Source organism: Maylandia zebra, linkage group LG3, assembly GCF_041146795.1.
Source record: "Maylandia zebra isolate NMK-2024a linkage group LG3, Mzebra_GT3a, whole genome shotgun sequence".
In the NCBI taxonomy this organism is placed as follows: Eukaryota; Metazoa; Chordata; class Actinopteri; order Cichliformes; family Cichlidae; genus Maylandia; species Maylandia zebra.
This window is the reverse complement of record NC_135169.1, coordinates 20,443,781-20,463,213: the sequence shown is the minus strand read 5'-3', so window position 1 is coordinate 20,463,213 and position 19,433 is coordinate 20,443,781. Positions and strand designations below refer to the sequence as shown.

The 19,433-nt window shown below is 42.6% G+C and overlaps 1 protein-coding gene across 1 annotated transcript; it reads left to right on the top strand.

Moving 5' to 3' along the window:
* The first annotated feature begins 928 nt into the window (after positions 1–928).
* LOC106676952 (tripartite motif-containing protein 16) lies at positions 929–19,433 on the top strand. The gene is made up of 2 exons (XM_076882669.1): positions 929–1,125; positions 16,514–19,433. The coding sequence occupies exon 2, from the start codon at positions 16,664–16,666 to the stop codon at positions 18,335–18,337; it is 1,674 nt and encodes a 557-aa protein (XP_076738784.1). The 5' UTR covers positions 929–1,125; positions 16,514–16,663; the 3' UTR covers positions 18,338–19,433.

Genomic DNA, 19,433 nt, shown 5'->3' with positions numbered 1-19,433 from the left:
TACTAGTTAATCTATAGCACCAAATCATCATCACCTCTGTCCGAGCTACAACATGGCAGAGCTGCCTCTGTCACCTGATGAATAACAGTGAGCCATTCCACATACATGCAGTCACACATGTGCTTCAAATACAGTCATGAACCACCAAGTCATCATCCAACTTCACCTGTGATCTTGTGTCACCATTACTCTCTGAGGTTTGTGTTGGTTCTTCTGTCACCTGACAAATAGGACATACATGACAATAAGAATAAAATGTGGAGCTGCTTCAGTGTTTCTGTCACTTTGTGCAGATCTTGACTCATCAGTAATGTTTGTAGTGTGAGTGCATTTTTAAAACAATTTGTGAAAACTGCACTCCAAGGTGGAATATTTGTAAAATCATGACTACCTACCTTAACCCTATGAATATGTCAGTACCATTAGGATGAAATTATTGTGTCACCAACATTTTAACGTTAGACATATCATTTTAACAGCCTCTGTAATATCCTGGCTTGCTCGAGGCTGCCGTTTTCTCTGACAGTTTTAATCAAGATTAGAAATGCTGCTCTGAGACTGAGAGAACTAATAGTGCTGCCTGTTGTGCAGTTAGTTTCCAAAACACGTTATTAATGGGTACATACAGTTTTAGACTGATGTGGGCCAAAGCCTAGCATAGCCTGTAACGTTATTATGACGGACACATTTTATGAGTGAACTTGAGTTTAAGTGACTAACAGGTTTCTTTGAAAAACACTTTCTTATATCCAAGTTCTTCCTCTTTGCTGCCGTCCTCCTCTCCTCCTCGCAGCGCAGGCTTGCCGCTGCTAAAACTAAACAGAGCTCCCTGAAAGGCACAGCCAATCACATTGTCCATATTTGTCACATGACGTAGGACTCCAGTATAGAACGTAATTGAACTCTTTCTGCTCCGCTGGGTGAATGAGACGTTGACACATCGTTTTTTCTTTCTATCGGGTTTGTTTTTCTTTACTCGAATAGATCAAATTATTGGTGGGGACACGTCCCTTCCGTCCATGCCAAATCTACGCCCTTGTCTGGAAGGAATAAAACCCGCTGCTGCACGCCTACTGTTTATTCTCCCCGAGCTTCCTCCCTCACTCTGCTGCGTCACTGCTGTCGGTAAGTTGTGATGTGCTCTTTGTTTATGAGTAGTTTTTTTTTTGCTGGATAATCCATTGAAGTTGTAGCTTTTAGTGCATACTATCTACCGCTAATGTAATTGTGCCACCTTGCAGTTCCATGTCGGTGTTTTTTGTGTGCATAGGGCGATTTTTTTCACGTACACACCCGGCTTGGAGCGAATCTCCATCCACTTTATCCAATCAATGACCTGCAGCCGGAGGCGATCAGTGTTGCCAACTTAGCGACTTTGTCGCTATATTTAGCGAGTTTTCAGACCCCCTTAGCGACTTTTTTTTTTCTAAAAAGCGACTAGCGACAAATCTGGCGACTTTTTCTGCTATTATTGGAGACTTATTTATGACGAATTTTTAACGTGAAAATGCGTATCGCTCTTACTCTCAACAAGCAGCGGTGCTGCCTCACCCGTGCCAAATGCTCACAGGTGGAGGATAGTCCTCCCCCAGCTGCTATCAGGGCAGGAGACGTTCACACCTGTGCGTCCAAACGGCAAATGAATCGCGCATGGGCGAAGCCGCTGCTCCCGCACTGACTGTAACGCAGTCAGTTCTTCCTTTACTGTTATGCTGTTTTGTGGATCACAAGGTTTAAAACTACTTATAAACACACACTCTCACACACAAAGTAACTCCACCAGAGTGCCAGTTTCGGGTCACTTTTGCCGGTCCAGGCCCGGATAAACGAGCAGGGTTGGAATTGTGACATTACAAAAAACAATAATTGCTAAAATAAATTTAATTTGTAGTTCTAAATAAATTCTAACTGCATTTAGGACGTTTTTACTCACTTTATGTCTCTTCCACGATGTTATTTTTCTCTGTGTTTTTAAATCTGTTTATGACTGCCATCAGATTTCTTTTTCCTCTTATTCCAGCTTTGAACTACAGCTTTTTAAACTAAACTCATCCACTCCGTTACTGATTGCAGTGGTATATCGTCCTCCCAAATTTAACAAGGACTTTATCAGTGAGTTTGGGGAATTCCTTTCAGGACTTTCAGTAGATGTTGATCATTTTCTTATTGTTGGTGACCTGAATATTCATGTGTGCTGTCCATCTAAACCCCTGGTTAGAGACTTTGTTTCACTGTTGGATTCCTTCAACCTTACTCAGTGTGTGTCTGGCTCCACACATGAGAAGGGTCACACTTTGGACCTTGTCATGTCTCATGGCTTGGGTATCCACATCTCTGAAATTTGTGAGAGTGCGTGTATCTCCGATCATTTTCCTGTTCTATTTTCTGCCACTACACATTGTTCTGATGCTGCAGTTAAACCTCCTTCACGCCGTCACCGGATCATCAATACCCATGTACCATCTCAGTTTTCTGCTGCTTTTAGCAACTCTGAGCTCTCCACGGCGGACTGGATTGGTTCCTTGTGTGCAGAAGATTTAACTGCTCTTTTTAACTCAACATGTACTTCTATTTTGGACCTCATCGCTCCCTTAAAAACACTCCGTCCCAAAGCTCATGCTGAACCCTGGATTACAGACTCTGTTCGTGCTCTCAGGCGCACCTGTAGGTGTGCTGAGAGAAAATGGAAAAAGGACAAGCTGCACATTTCTTTTAATATCCTCAGAGACTCTCTTTCAACCTATCAGAAAGCCGTTAAAGAGGCCAAGTCCTCCTACATATCAAACCTGGTTAGCAGTAGTGTCTATAAACCTCAGACTCTGTTTCGTGTTTTAAATTCCATTGTAAATCCTTACACATCCACCAGCCTCACACCTTCTGCCACCCTCTGTAATGACTTTCTAAAGTTCTTTGTAAACAAGATTTCCTCCCTGCAGTCTGTCATTCCATCTTCACCTTCCAATCCCTGTGTTTTGTCTTTGTGCCATTCTGCCTTTAATCAGTTCGAACCAATCTCTCTCTCTCAGCTGCATGAAATGGTCTGCAAGGTTAAGACTACCAACTGTTCCACCGATGCTATCCCCTCTCGGCTTCTGAAGCAGGTTCTGGACTCAGTCGGACCTTTCCTTCTGGTCCTGATCAATGCCTGCCTCAGTTCTGGTTGTTTTCCAACACCCTTCAAGCACGCTGTTGTTCAACCTCTCCTTAAAAAGTCTAATCTAGATCCATCCCTACTCTCTAACTATAGGCCCATTTCCAACCTCCCTTTTCTGTCTAAAGTACTGGAACGAGCCGCCCTTACGCAGCTCCAGCTATTTCTCGACAATAACAATCTCTATGAGAAGTTCCAGTCTGGTTTTAGAGCTTGGCATAGCACAGAAACCGCCCTACTGAGAGTTTTTAATGATTTGCTTTTAACTGTTGACTCTGGTTGTGCTGCTGTCTTAGTAACCCTGGACCTGACAGCAGCCTTCGACACTGTTGATCACAACATACTGCTATCCCGCCTTCAACATTGTGTCGGTTTAAAGGGCACTGTCTTAAAGTTTTTCCAGTCCTATTTGAATAATAGGAGTTTTTCTGTTCACCTTGGTGAACTGTCATCTCCCAGAGCTCCTTTAACCTGTGGCGTACCTCAGGGGTCCATACTAGGCCCCCTGTTGTTTATTCTGTACTTGCTCCCTCTGGGCGATGTGCTCCGTAAACATAATGTGTCCTTCCACATCTTTGCCGATGATATTCAGATCTACCTCCCTCTGAGGTTGAACTGCAATGTTTCTTTGCAGCCGCTACTCTCCTGCTTGTCTGACATTAAGACTTGGATGACTCTTAACTTCTTACACCTTAATGAAAGCAAAACTGAAGTCATTGTGTTTGGGCTTCCTAAAGATCCCAACTTCTCTCTTGACTTTTTGGGACCCCTAACCTCCGATTGCACTTCTTCCATTAAGAGTCTTGGTGTTATTTTTGACAATGCTTTTAAACTTGATAAACAAATCAGCTCTGTAGTTAAGGGATCTTTTTATCATTTGCGGATTTTAGCCAAAGTCAAGTCTTACCTTTGCAGGAACGATCTAGAAAGAGTGGTCCATGCTTTTATTACTTCACGGCTAGACTACTGCAATTCCCTCTATGCTGGCCTAGATCGTTCCTGTCTACATCGCCTTCAACTGGTGCAGAACGCTGCCGCTCGCCTGTTGACCGGTTCAAAAAAAAGAGACCACATCACTCCGGTTCTCTGCTCTCTCCACTGGCTCCCAGTTGCCTTTAGGATTGATTTTAAAATCTTACTGCTGGCTTTTAAGGTTTTAAATGGCACTGCACCTTCTTACCTGTCAGAACTCCTTAGTACTTATCGCCCCAGGAGATCTTTGAGGTCAGCTGACCTGATGCTTTTAGATGTTCCCAGGTATAAATTAAAGACAAAGGGAGAGAGGGCGTTTGCTGTGGCTGCACCCAGACTGTGGAACAGCTTACCTCCTCACGTCAGACTCTCCAAAAGCCTAGAAACTTTTAAAACCGCTCTTAAAACTCACCTCTTTTCATTGGCTTTTAGAAAGGTTTAATTTATTTGTTTTATTTTTATTTTATTTTTTTTCAGCGAGGTGTTACTACGAAATTGTGTTCTATTGTATTTTTATCTGTATTTACTGTACAGCACTTTGGTCAGCCTTGGTTGTTTTTAAATGTGCTCTATAAATAAACTTGACTTGACTCCAACAACTTAAGTTACAATTACATTAGCATGACCAATTATGCAAATTAGGCGATGACGTCATTTGGCGACTTCTAGCAACTTTTCGGATAGCCAATAGCGATTTTCCTTACTGAGAAGTTGGCAACACTGGAGGCGATGCGTAGTATGAGATATGGGCAGACCGTTAAAATCCACAAGGTAATTGTAGCATTTTAAAATGACTTCATAGGGACACAAATATAAGTCTTTCCGATCACATAAGTCTGGCTTCAATCCACATGAGTACAGACTGAGTCATTCTTAACTTTATTAACCCTTGCTTTCAGAGGGAGGAAAATCATGAGAAAAGTAATGTTTTGGTAATGGCTTTCTTAACGCCTCTGTTAGCTTTAAAACATGCTGGTTGCAACGCTGTTTTACGTTCCTTATTGAAATATACTTCCTTATTGAACTTTATAGTATGTGTAAATAAATATGTGCATTGACAGCCTGGATTTGTTCTCGCTCCTCCCATTCTATTGAGCGTGCATTGGTGGTGACTTGTGTGGACTTTGTGCAGCCAAATATCCCAGAATACATCGCAGAGGAGAGCTGCTAAAACTGTGAATAAAGTTTGAAATATGACCGTTTTTGTGACACAGACTAGTTTAAAATAATCTCTAATAAACCTGAGGAATCTAAGAAACCTTAATTGTGTACTTTTACAACCAATTCATAATATGACTTGTTACTGACAGAGGAAAGGGGAGTGACAGATTCATTTCAGTAATATATTTGATACAGGGGTTAAAAAAAAAATATGGAAGCTTGTTTCTGCCTTTTTTAATGCATACACACACTATCTATCTCTCTATCTCTCTATCTCTCTCTCTCCTCCCCCCCCCCCTCCCTCCCTCCCGGCGGTTTATCCTTCAAGCTCGGGTCCTCTACCAGAGGCCTGGGAGCTTGAGGGTTCTGCGCAGTATCTTAGCTGTTCCCAGGACTGCGCTCATCTGGACAGAGATCTCCGATGTTGTTCCCGGGATCTGCTGGAGCCACTCGCCTAGCTTGGGAGTCACTGCACCTAGTGCTCCGATTACCACGGGGACCACCGTTACCTTCACCCTCCACATCCTCTCGAGCTCTTCTCTGAGCCCTTGGTATTTCTCCAGCTTCTCGTGTTCCTTCTTCCTGATATTGCTGTCATTCGGAACTGCTACATCGATCACTACGGCCGTCTTCTTCTGTTTGTCTACCACCACTATGTCCGGTTGGTTAGCCACCACCATCTTGTCCGTCTGTATCTGGAAGTCCCACAGGATCTTAGCTCGGTCATTCTCCACCACCCTTGGGGGCATCTCCCATTTTGACCTCGGGACTTCCAGGTTATACTCGGCACAGATGTTCCTGTACACTATGCCGGCCACTTGGTTATGGCGTTCCATGTATGCCTTGCCTGCTAGCATCTTGCACCCTGCTGTTATGTGCTGGATTGTCTCTGGGGCATCTTTACACAGCCTGCACCTGGGGTCTTGCCTGGTGTGATAGACCCCAGCCTCTATGGATCTTGTACTCAGAGCTTGTTCTTGTGCTGCCATGATTAGTGCCTCTGTGCTGTCTTTCAGTCCAGCTTTGTCCAGCCACTGGTAGGATTTCTGGATATCAGCCACCTCCTCTATCTGCCGGTGGTACATACCGTGCAGGGGCCTGTCCTTCCATGATGGTTCCTCGTCTCCCTCCTCTTTCTTGGGTTTCTGCTGCCTGAGGTATTCACTGAGCACTCGGTCAGTTGGGGCCATCTTCCCAATGTATTCTTGGATGTTCATTGTCTCATCCTGGACTGTGGTGCTGACACTCACCAGTCCCCGGCCCCCTTCCTTCCGCTTAGCGTACAGCCTCAGGGTGCTGGACTTGGGGTGAAACCCTCCATGCATGGTAAGGAGCTTTCTTGTCTTTATGTCAGTGGCTTCTATCTCCTCCTTTGGCCAGCCTATTACCCCAGCAGGGTACCTGATCACGGGCAGGGCGTACGTGTTGATGGCCCGGATCTTGTTCTTACCATTCAGCTGACTCCTCAGGACTTGCCTGACCCTCTGCAGGTACTTGGTGGTTGCAGCCTTTCTAGCGGCCTCTTCATGGTTCCCATTTGCCTGCGGGATCCCCAGGTACTTGTAACTGTCCTCTATGTCTGCAATGTTGCCTTCTGGTAGTTCAATCCCCTCAGTTCTGACTACCTTCCCTCTCTTTGTTACCATCCGACTACACTTCTCCAGTCCGAACGACATTCCAATGTCATTGCTGTATAGCCTGGTAGTGTGGATCAGTGAATCGATGTCTCGTTCACTCTTGGCATACAGCTTGATGTCATCCATGTACAGGAGGTGGCTGACAACTGCTCCGTTCCGTAGTCGGTATCCGTAACCAGTCTTGTTAATGATCTCACTGAGGGGGTTCAGGCCTATGCAGAACAGCAGTGGGGACAGAGCATCTCCTTGGTAGATCCCGCACTTGATGGTGACTTGTGCTATGGGCTTGGAGTTGGCCTCTAGTGTTGTACGCCACATCCCCATTGAGTTCCTGATGAAGGCTCTTAGGGTCCCATTGATCTTGTACAATTCTAGGCATTCCAGTATCCAGCTGTGGGGCATTGAGTCATAGGCCTTCTTGTAATCAATCCAGGCAGTGCACAGGTTGGTCAGTCTGGTCTTGCAGTCTCGGCTGACTGTTCTGTCTACCAGTAGCTGGTGTTTTGCACCTCTGGTATTCTTGCCAATTCCTTTCTGTGTCCCACTCATGTATTGACCCATGTGCCTGTTCATCTTAGCCGATATGATGCCTGACAGGAGCTTCCATGTAGTACTGAGGCAGGTTATTGGTCGGTAGTTGGAGGGGACCGAGATATGTATGTATGTATGTATGTGTGTGTGTGTGTATATATATATATATATATATATATATATATATATATATATATATATATATATATATATATATATATATATATATATATATATATATATATATATATATATATATATGTGTGTGTATATATATATATATATATATATATGTGTGTGTATATATATGTATATGTGTGTGTATATGTATATATGTGTGTGTATATATATATATATATATATGTGTGTGTATATGTATATATATGTGTGTATATGTGTGTATATGTATATATATGTGTGTATATGTGTGTATATGTGTATATATGTATATATATGTATGTATATGAGAGAGAGAGATCTCAATCATACACTAGGGGTGCAACGATACACAATGATTCACGGTTCGGTATTTTTTTTTTTTCGATACAAAAAATGTTCATGCCTTTTTCATTTGTCATTTATTAAAATTATAAATATATATTTTAAACTCAAATATACAGTTTTTACATTTAATCTTTCTGAACCAACAAAATAATAAAAAATTTGTCCCCTGTATCTCTAAACTCTGCTTTCTCTAAGGAAGAGATGCCAGTGTGTGCAGGGTTAGATTTGGTGGATGTTGGTTCATATATGGTGTCTGTGAACGCAGCATGAACATTCACCCCTCCCTTAGCTGTTAATCAGAGGTTGGTTATAAGGAGCAGCTGTGGTCCACTCTTGAGCTCTGGCAACTTGCACTCGTTCCTGTTCAAGGTGGCAAAGATCACATGTTGTTAAGTATTGCAGACCAAATTTCTATGAGAATGGGGGGGAAAAACAGGACAATTACTGGCTAGACAACTTAGATGGCTAGAAAATCAGTGTGTGATCATGGCAATTAACAAAAACATGATAAATTGATGACATCATCTTGGGATATTAATGCCGTTTTCAAATTGTTTTATGAGGATCTCTATACTTCTGAGATCACGGCTAGTATAGAAGAATTGGAATCCTCTTTTGATAAATTAACAATACCAAAAGTTCTTCTGGAAGAAAAGGGCTGATTGGAGGCACCTATAAGAGAGGCAGAAGTTAAAAAAGCCATTAATGCAATGAAAACTGGGAAGTCACCAGGTGTAGATGGCTTTACAGCCGAATATTATCAAAAGTTTACAGATATACTTGCCCCATTTTTAACTAAAGTATTCCAGGAAGCTTTCCAATATGGCACACTTCCTGAAAGTTTCAATCAAGCTATTCTAAAACTCTTGTCAAAAGATGATAAGGATTTAACTGACCCAACCAATTTTAGACCTATTAGTTTAATAAATGTGGATTATAAAATACTGTCAAAGATCTTGGCAGCAAGACTGGAGACAGTGTTGCCACAGATTGTTCACAAAGACCAAGTGGGGTTTATTAAGCATCAATCATCAGCTGATAACATGAGGAGATTATTACATCTTATGTGGGCTAATAAAAATAACCCAAAACCGGTAGTAATAATTTTGCTTGACGCACAGAAAGCTTTTGACAGGGTTGAATGGAGTTGTTTTTTTTTTTTTTTTATTCACCGCATTGTCAAAATTTGGAATTGGTGATAATTTTTGTAGATGGGTTAAGACACTCTATTCAGGGCCGAAAGCCTCTGTTCTCACCAATGGACTGATGTCCCCTTTTTTTTTTTTTTTTTTTTTTTTAAATATTTCCAGGTCTACCTGTCAGGGTTGTAGTCTTAGTCTCTTGTTCACTATCCTTTTGGAACCCCTGGCTATTAAAATTAGGGAAGTATTGTGGGTGTGAACAGAGGGGGGAGAAAACATAAATTATTTCTATATGCAGACGATATTTTGGTGGTGTGTCAGGACCCTACTAATTCTATAACAAAATTGCTAAATGTTATTGGTGAATTCTCTAAGATATCAGGCTACAAAATGAACTGGCATAAGTTGGAGGCAATGCCAACATCTCAAACATGTATTGCTAATTCCTTGTTAGCTTTCAATTTCAATGTGTTAGAAAAAGGGATAAAATACTTAGGAATAACACTTAATCCGAATGTCGATGAGATTATGAATGAAAATGTAGGAAAACTACTAACTAGGATTAAAACTAATTTGGAGAAATGGGGTAAGCTGCACTTGACATTGTGGGGCAAAGTAAATACGATAAAGATGGCAGTAGCTCCTCTGATCAATTATTTCATTGGAATGATACCAATTCGTATTTCACCTCAAATTTTCTCAAGATATGATAATATGATAAAACACTTTGTTTGGGATGGTGGTAGACCGCAGATTAATCTTGGTAGACTGTACCAACTGAGAAAAGAAGGAGGTTTATCCCTACCCAACATAAAACAGTACAGCATCTCATTTGAGATGTTCAAGCTGTGTAAACACTGGGCAGCAATACATTCGGACCTAGACTGGGTTCTAATGGAACGTGAACTGGTCTTTCCATTCACTCCCATTGAGGTGTTGGCTCAAAAACCGGACAATAAAGGGAATAGAGTACATAACCCTATTTTAAAGTTTTCAAAAATGGTGTGGCAAGAGGTTCACAAGAGCTGTAATCTCGCCTCATACTTTCAAAAATATGCACCCCTGTGGCACAACCCAAAAATAAAAATAGGTAAACAAACAATTTATGGGCCACAGTGGCACAAAAAAGGCATAAGATTAATAAGTGATTTATATGACGATAACATGTTTATGTCCTTCAATGATTTGACAGTAAAGTTTAATTTGGAAGGACCTGGCCATTTTTGGCGATATTTACAAATGAGAGACTGTCTGAAAGATAAAATAAAATTGTCTCAGGAGAAAAATGTCATAGAGAACTTTTGTTGTACTTCCACCCTTTACTGCAAAGGCATTAAAATGGTATCGTTTATGTCATTGGGTTAAAAACAACAGATGTAAAAGTCTTAAAAGGGTTTGGGAAAAAGATCTGGATTGTTCCTTCGATGAGGGAACATGGGATTCAGTTATTTCTGAAAATGGGTTCTACAATAGGGAAGCTAGAGGCAAATGTATTAGGTACTATTATACACCAACGAGGTGCCAAAGTTAGACAAAGCAGGCTTTAGAGTGTAAAACACTGGGATTGTGACGTGTGTTCGTCTCATTTTAACACTTTGGAAAGACCCTCGGACTCCAACCCTAAAAGAGTGGAAGGAGAAAATGACTGAAAATGCCGCATGTGAGAAAATTCTGGGAAGGACAGAGGACAGAGACTCTAACAGAATAATGGGACAAGTTTTTTTTTTTTTGTTTATATGGGCCTACAACATGAAGAAAATGTGAGATACAGTATGAATTAAGAATAACTGTGTGTGCAACAGTTTATCTATTTATTTAATTATTTATTTATTTTATTTTAGTTATATATTTATTTATTTTTCTTCACTGAGTGTGGTTTTTTTTGTTGTTTTGGGTTGTTATGTTATGGTTTTCTTAATTGTTCAAAATAATAAAGAACTTTAATTAAAAAAAAAAAAAAAAAAAGTATTGCAGACCGGATTCATTTCCCCAGGCTGAATGGGGATAATTGTTAAAAGGTGATAAATAGGATCCTCATGCATTATTTACAATTTGGTGTATAGTAGGGTGGACCCTGGATGACTGTTTTCCCTCTTTTGTTACAGGCCTACACACTTCTGCTGTCTTGTTGTAGCCTTGTTGTTGCTTTGCGGTCCTTGATTGAGGAGATCCTCACTGTATTCCTTCTATGGTCTGACTATATCCTCAGTTGAGGTCAGCAGCACACCAGCTGCACTATGTACTGTGTGTGTTGAATGCTGCTTCCCTTTCAAATTCAAATTCAAATTCAAATTTTATTTGTCACACACACACAACCATACACAGTATGACATGGGGGTGAAATGCTTGTAGCTGTACAATGCCCGACCATTAAATGACAGAAGAAAAGTTCTACAATATTTACAATTTACTACAAAAATTTACAAATTAACTTAGGAATTTACAGTAAAGAATGTGCAAATAGCAGAAGAGATTATAAAGATAAGGATTATAAATTATAGGAATTATAGGATTATAGGAAATGTGTGGTGGTGCGTGTGGTGACGTGTGTGAGAGTCCAGTCTTATAGTGACGTGTTTGGGAGAGTCCAGTCCTACACCTGGTTCAGGCCCCGAATAGCCTGGGGGAAGAAGCTCCTCTTCATTCTCTCTGTTTTGGCCTTAAGGGAGCGGAAGCGCTTCCCAGACCTCAACAGTGAGAAGAGTCCATTGTTGGGATGGGAGAGGTTTCCTGAGTATACTAACCATAATCAAAGCCAAAATCACTTTGAGGCTCACCAAAAGACTTTGTTTCACGACCTTGCCAAATTCTTTCCACACCTAGGTTTTTGCTTCAGCTACTGCCAGGGCCACTCTCCACTTGTCCTGCAAGTCTTTCTTAGCTGCCTCTGGAGTCCCACAAGCTAACTAAGCTTGTGGGACTCATTCAACTTGATGACTCCCTTCAGCACTTCTCCATTACTTGGTTTGGAGAAAACTGCCACAACAGACACTTAACACCTGCGCTGAGATTCGTTTATCTTTTACCCAGAGATCTATAAGGCGTAGAAGTCCAAGAACAGAACAGCACTTAATTCTAGGGCAGCACGATTAATTGTTAGAAAATTGCGATCTCGATTCATACTTATGTGCGATCTCATTTCCAAATGACAACGATTTAAAAAAAAAAAGAAAAAAAAAAAAAAAAAAAGACAACGACGATTGTACCACATTTTGATCCGGGATGTACTCTGCATGAAAACAAGCGCTCACTCTTCCTGCTCAACAAATGACAAGGGCGGAGCCTTATACCACGTGATACAGAAGCTGTGCCGTGTGATGCTAAAATTAGCAGGGAAAAAACAACGGAGAGCACGTCAGGGATGACGAGAAAGTGACAGGAGAAAATCCGTCCCGGTCAACCACCCAAACATCAATAACGGGAACCTTATACAGCGCTTCCCTACACCCGTCGAACTCCCGCAGGCACAAAGAAATTACGGAGGCTATCACTTATCACCTGACCAAAGATATGGCTCCCATCAACACTGTGCAAAACGAGGGATTTAGGAAAATGATCAACACCCTAGACAAACGCTACACAGTGCCGTCCCGCAACTATTTTTCTATTGTTGCACTACCTGCTCTATACACGCAGTGTCGAGCAACGGTGGAGACGGAATTTCAAGCAGTACAACATTTTGCGGCAACAACAAAACGTGAGACATTTGTTGTTTTTATGTTTATTTATTGTTTTTATGTTCAGTCTCAACTGTTACGAAGTTGATGTGCAGTTAATAAGTGCAATAAATATTTATACTGGAAAAGAAAATCGTGAGGGAATCGTGATCTCAATTCTAAGCCAAAAAAATCGTGATTCTCATTTTATGCAAAATCGTGCAGCCCTACTTAATTCCACACTGGGCATTCTGGTTCTTCTAGCTATTGCCCCCAGGTTTTACCATCATTGCCCATGGGAGTGTTGTGGTCCCCAAGCAGAACACTGAAGTCCTCAGATGGGATACTATGGCGTGAATAAGGCAGAGCAGGACCAGCTCTCTGCTGGCAGCCGCACATACATCACACCACAATCCTTTACCAACCCCTGACTCCCCGTGTTTTAACAGACTGGTGTGATTGCGGATGCCATGCAGGTGCGTCCGCACGGCACCACTGACCATGCCTCACCACAGACACTTTCCAGCACCCCACCCATTGACTTCCAGAGGGTGATGAACTCTGAATTGTCTTTCTGCACAAATACACAAACAAGTCAAGATCTATTTCCTGACACACAGAGAAGCAGGGAAGCAACCCCCTCCTCTATTTGCAGGCTTCAAACTTACTTGATACCAAGAATGGACCCACCAGGGCATTCACCTCTAAATGCTATCTGATCCACATTGCACCACACTTCTACAGCACCTCCGAGGTAGGGATGGGTATCGTTTAGGTTTTATCCGATACCAGTACCAAACCGGTACATTTGAAATGGTGCCGGTGCTTAAACTGTGCTCGAACCGGTGCTTAAAGAATGGAGAACACAGACTTTGTCCAAAAACCTCTCATGTTCAGCTGGTTTTTTTTGTAAAAAGATAACAATGTTAGCCTGCTGTTTTTGTTTGTTTTTTTTGTTTTGTTTTTTTTGTAAAAAGATAAAAAACATTGTAAAAAGATAACAATGTTATGTAACAAGGGAGCATCTGCCATCAAACAAGAAGACAGCCTCATGTAACTACGCCGGTGTTTGCTAGTTCACCTTGCATGCATTAATGTAATAATGTGGTTAGCCTACTCAACGTAAATTACACACGGACAACATTAAGCTACTCGCCCAGAGAAGAACGGCTGCTGCTGCCATCATCATCCGTCATCACTTCTGCTACACTGGCAGGGCTAGGGGCCAGGACTCTCCTCTTCGGGTTTTTGGGGGATGTTGCAAACTCTGGGTCCGATAACAGGTAACAGAAAATGTGAAGAGAAAATTATTAGAAGGCAAAGAAACTCAAACTCAGGATATCTTTTTCATGCACACATGGACGATCCCCCCCCCCCCCCCCTCATCGCCTGATCCATCCTGCAGCAATGTGTGCAGGACAGATGTGACACAGAGGAAAGACTGCCCAGGGCTTTCAGAGCTTTCTTTATTTATACTTTAAGCAAGTTTTCAAGGAAGTAGGAGTGGCATGTTCAGAATATAAAACATTTCCATAAAAGGAGAGACTGTTCGCTTGTCAGCTGAAACGGGAGATAACTTGGTATGTATAGAAATTCAGACATTCCCATAAAAGGAGAGAGAGAGAGAGCGAGAGAGAGAGAGAGAGAGCGACAGCTTGTCTGTTAAAACAGGAGGAAGTGTCGTATGTCACTGCATTCCTCTACACATATGGCTTCAATCTCTCTTCCTGTGTTGGTTCCAATTCACAAGCTCTTCTTCCTTTAAATGAAGCTACAAATAAACATAACACAAACTAAAAAATCTTATATCACACCTGCAGTAGATGTGCTCGGTGTGAGGTCTTGCAGCAAGCTATCAAATATGGCGCATTTCTCGGCTTTTAACAAAATGCTATACGTTGCCAGGTGTTTCATCAGATTCGAGGAGTTGCCTCCTTTGCACAGTATCACCTTAAAGCACTTGTTGCAGGCTGCTGAGTTTGCATCTTTTGCTGTGAAGTACAGCCAGACTTTAACCGCTTCCCCTTGGGCATTTTTAATCTGTAGCTCTGCTCTAAAAGAACGTACGTACCTGGGCCCGCCTACTACGCTTGCAAAGGTAAAATGATTGGCTAGAATCCAAAGTGTATGACATCTCAGGGAAAAAAAGCACCGAAATAAAGCACAGAAATGTGCGCTGCTTTTCGGTCTGGTTACTACCGTTTATGTCAGAACGATACCGGTACCCATCCCTACTCCTGGGTCCACAATAGGGCTGGCAAATGTGGCTTGTTTTGTTTTAGTCTCAAGTCTTAAAGCATGTCTTCAGGTTTTTGCAGATGATCCCTTCTCCCGGCTCCAGGGCATGCCCCTTTCAACCAGATTTGGGGAAAAGTAGTATTATCAATTTAAATAAACTAATGACCAATTTTCTAAAGGGTTTTCAGACAAGTATGGCTGCTATGACTCAAAAGTCGCAACATAAAAAAAGGAGACAAATACCAGAGTCTTAGTAATAAGAGGTTTTATCTTAAAATGGCATAGTAGGTTGGCTAAAACTGCTGAGCCACCAAAGCAAAGACTAGTGAGCCTTCTGGAAAGCCTGTCTCAGGTATGCTTTTATCAACACCTGACTAGGTGGGGCCAGTTAGCACCAGCTGAACACACTGAGGAGATTAGGGTTGCAGATGGGTGTTACACCACCTCCCTCAAAAAGGTTCTTCTAGGACCCCTAAAATAAATTAAAACCCACTCTGAAGCTTTCTGGTCATTGATCCCCAAACCTGAAAGAAAAGTAAAAGCTAGCAGAAGCTCAGCGTTCACATTACTATAGTTCGCATCTTTAAGCATGGATGCCCCTGCATGAGGATTTGAAGTTGCCACACTGAACGTACAAAAACTAATATGACCCAACACAAAGGAGGACAACAGTCAAACCCAAAATGATTACTTGACCTGCTACAACACAAAACAAAAGTATCAGCTGTTAAATATAAACACTTCACTGCATTCTTCTGATTCCTCATCCAATGGAAGACAACACACACACACTGCTCAGTAGACCATTTCACACTATTCTCTTACACAATCACTTCTAGAAGGGAGATGCGTCCTGCATAACACGTTGCTGCAGATCTCAAAATGGTGACGGAAACTTGACAGTATTAATACCGGGCACCCCATTCTAGTCTAAACAACAGCATTTCACCAAGTTTCCACTAGAAGATAGTTCCCTGTTATCTACTGTTCTGCAGGCAAACGTGGGCGGGAGTCTACAACTGAAGGACATGTATTCTAATGCCTTTATTGTTCTGGGCTGTGTCCACTTAGTACTACAATATATGATTATATGGCATTTTGATTAATATAAGGCACAGTATTAAAGCACTTCAGGTAATATCAGTCTAACACAAAAGATAATAACCACAACCAAGTGATCTGTTGTCTCCACCACACAGGTGGTCACATACCACAACAAGTTACTTTAATCTCCAAAGTTCAGTAAAGCAAGCATGCTAGTGACCAACCACAAATGGAGAGCTATGGCCACACAATGATCACAACAAGGCTGAATCACCACCCCACATTGTTATTGCCATCACCTGGCCAACAACACTCACAAGTGTTCCAACTAAAGTAGCCAAATTCTCCACAACACTAAAGGTCACAGCACAAAACACTCACCTCCTCATTTGGCATCCATCAACACTGATATATTAGATGCAAACACAACATAGTGATAGAATGACCCACGTTTCTCTTTCTCTCACTGTCCTTTAGATCTGCAGTTTGAAGATGACTGAAACCAACGTGGTGATACACAAAACTTCACAAGCTTCATTCACCACTGAAACACTTCACCTATGAACTCAAACTAGGTTACCATCTACAAAATAAATGCTCACACACCTACTGTCACTGAGAGGATAAATGGCACAGCAAGGAGTTCAAGTGGATCGAGAAACCATCACTTGTTCCATCTGTTTGGATCTACTGAAGGATCCGGTGGCTATTCCCTGTGGACACAGCTACTGCATGAACTGTATTAAATCTCACTTTGATGAAGAGGACAGGAAGGGAACCCACAGCTGCCCTCAGTGCAGGAAGACTTTCACACCGAGGCCTGTCCTGGTTAAAAACATTGTGTTAGCAGATTTAGTGGAGCAGCTGAAGAAGACTGGACTCCAAGCTGCTCCAGCTGATCACTGCTATGCTGGACCTGAAGATGTGGCCTGTGATGTCTGCACTGGGAGGAAGCTGAAAGCCATCAAGTCCTGTTTATCTTGTCCAGCCTCTTACTGTGAGAAACACCTCCAACCTCACTATGATGCAGCTCCATTAAAGAAACACAAGCTGGTGGCCCCCTCCAAGAAGCTCCAGGAGAACATCTGCTCTCGTCATGATGAGGTGATGAAGATTTTCTGTCGTACTGATCAGCAGAGTATCTGTTATGGCTGCACAATGGATGAACATAAAGGCCATGAAACAGTCCCAGCAGCAGCAGAAAGGACTGAGAAGCAGAAGGAGCTCGAGGTGAGACGACTAAACATCCAGCAGAGAATCCAGGAGCGAGAGAAAGATGTGAAGCTGCTTCAACAGGAGGTGGAGGCCATCAATGGCTCTGCTGATAAAGCAGTGGAGGACAGTGAGAAGATGTTCACTGAGCTGATCCGTCTCCTCCAGAAAAGAAGCTCTGATGTGAAGCAGCAGGTCAGATCCCAGCAGGAAACTGAAGTGAGTCGAGTCAAAGAGCTTCAGGAGAAGCTGGAGCAGGAGATCGCTGAGCTAAAGAGGAAAGACAGCGAGCTGGAGCAGTTCGCATACACAGAGGATCACAACCATTTTATACACAACTACCCCTCACTGTCAGCACTCAGTGAGTCTACACACTCATCCAGCATCAATATTCGTCCTCTGAGCTACTTTGAGGATGTGACAGCAGCTGTGTCAGAGACCAGAGATAAACTACAGGACATTCTGAGAGAGGAATGGACAAACATCTCACTGACAGTCACTGAAGTGGATGTTTTACTGTCACTACCAGCGCCAAAGACCAGACCTGAATTCTTAAAATATTCATGTGACATCACACTGGATCCAAACACAGCAAACAGATATCTGTTATTGTCTGAAGGAAACAGAAAAGTAACAGTAACAAAACAACCATTACATTCTGAACATTCAGATAGATTCACCTTTTGGTATCAGGTCCTGAGTAGAGAGAGTTTGACTGGACGTTGTTACTATGAGGTGGAGTGGAGTGGGAAAGCGGGAATTTATGTAGCAGTTGCTTACAAAAATATCAGTAGAGTAGGGCGCTCAGATGAAAGTGGATTTGGATGGAATGACAAATCCTGGGCTTTAAGTTGTAAAACAGAGCGTTATCAGTTTTTGTACAACAAAAACAAAACTCGCCTCTCAGGTCCTCGGTCCTCCAGAGTAGGAGTGTACCTGGATCACAGAGCAGGTATTCTGTCTTTCTACAGCGTCTCTGAAACCATGACTCTCCTCCACAAAGTTCGGGCCACATTCACTCAGCCGCTCTATGCCGGACTTTTTCTTTTTGACTGTGGTGTTACTGGCGAGTTTAGTAAACTTAAATAGAAGGCTTTTTTGGTTTTAACCTTGTTAATCATGTTATGTCTACATGAAGACTGCATGCTGTTTTGGGACCAAATATAATGTTGAAGCAGATGCTTTGAGTTCTTCTGAAATGATGTGATGGTATAGTTTATCTGGTATAGTGTGCTACAGCTGCACTCTTTACAACACTGTCAGCATTTACTGCAAGCATGTGTGTCAATATATGCATTACAACTAAGTAGACAGTAGTAAAGTGACTTCATAATACTCAACAAACCATCGTTCTCTCCTCAACTCCAACATCTTCGTAAGGCCGAGGAGGATGCCTACACAAGTGGTGACAGGGCCCTGTACAAGCAGGCCAGGAACACACTGACCGGGGTGAAAGCAGCTGAAAGGATCTACTCCCAGAAGCTGAAAGAACAGCTCTCAGCCAACAACCCTGCGTCAGTGTAGAGGGGCCTGCTGGAAATCACCAAATACAGACGTCCCCCACCCCCTGTTGAAGCAAACAAAGACCTGGCCAATGAGTTGAATACATTCTAATGCAGGTTTGAGACGGACAGACTCCCACACCTCACCCTCCCCTCCCCAGAGACATTTTTTCAGACATTGACCCCCAACACCTTCCCCCCTCCCACCTCACGTTCCCCAATGCAGAATCAACGTCCACCACCACCCTCCCCAATGCAGAATCAACGACCACCACCACCCTCCCCAATCCAGATGCAACGACCACCACCACCCTCCCCAATCCAGACTCAACGACCACAACCACCCTCCCCAACCCAGACTCAACAACTACCATCACCCTCCCCAATCCTGTCTCAACGACCTTCATCACTGCTCTCACCCCCCTTTCCTTCTCCCTGAAACTCAGAATACACACTCAGGATGTGAGCTGACTGTTTCAGAAACAGAAGTCCAGGAAAGCCCCCGGACCAGACGGTGTTTCACCCTCCTGCCTCAAAACCTGTGCTGAACAGCTGGCTCCCATCTTTACTCGCATCTTCAAAAGATCCCTGGAGTTGTGTGAAATTCCCTCCTCCTTCAAACACTCCACCATCATCCCGGTCCCCCAAGAAACCCACCATTACAGGACTGAATGACTACAGAC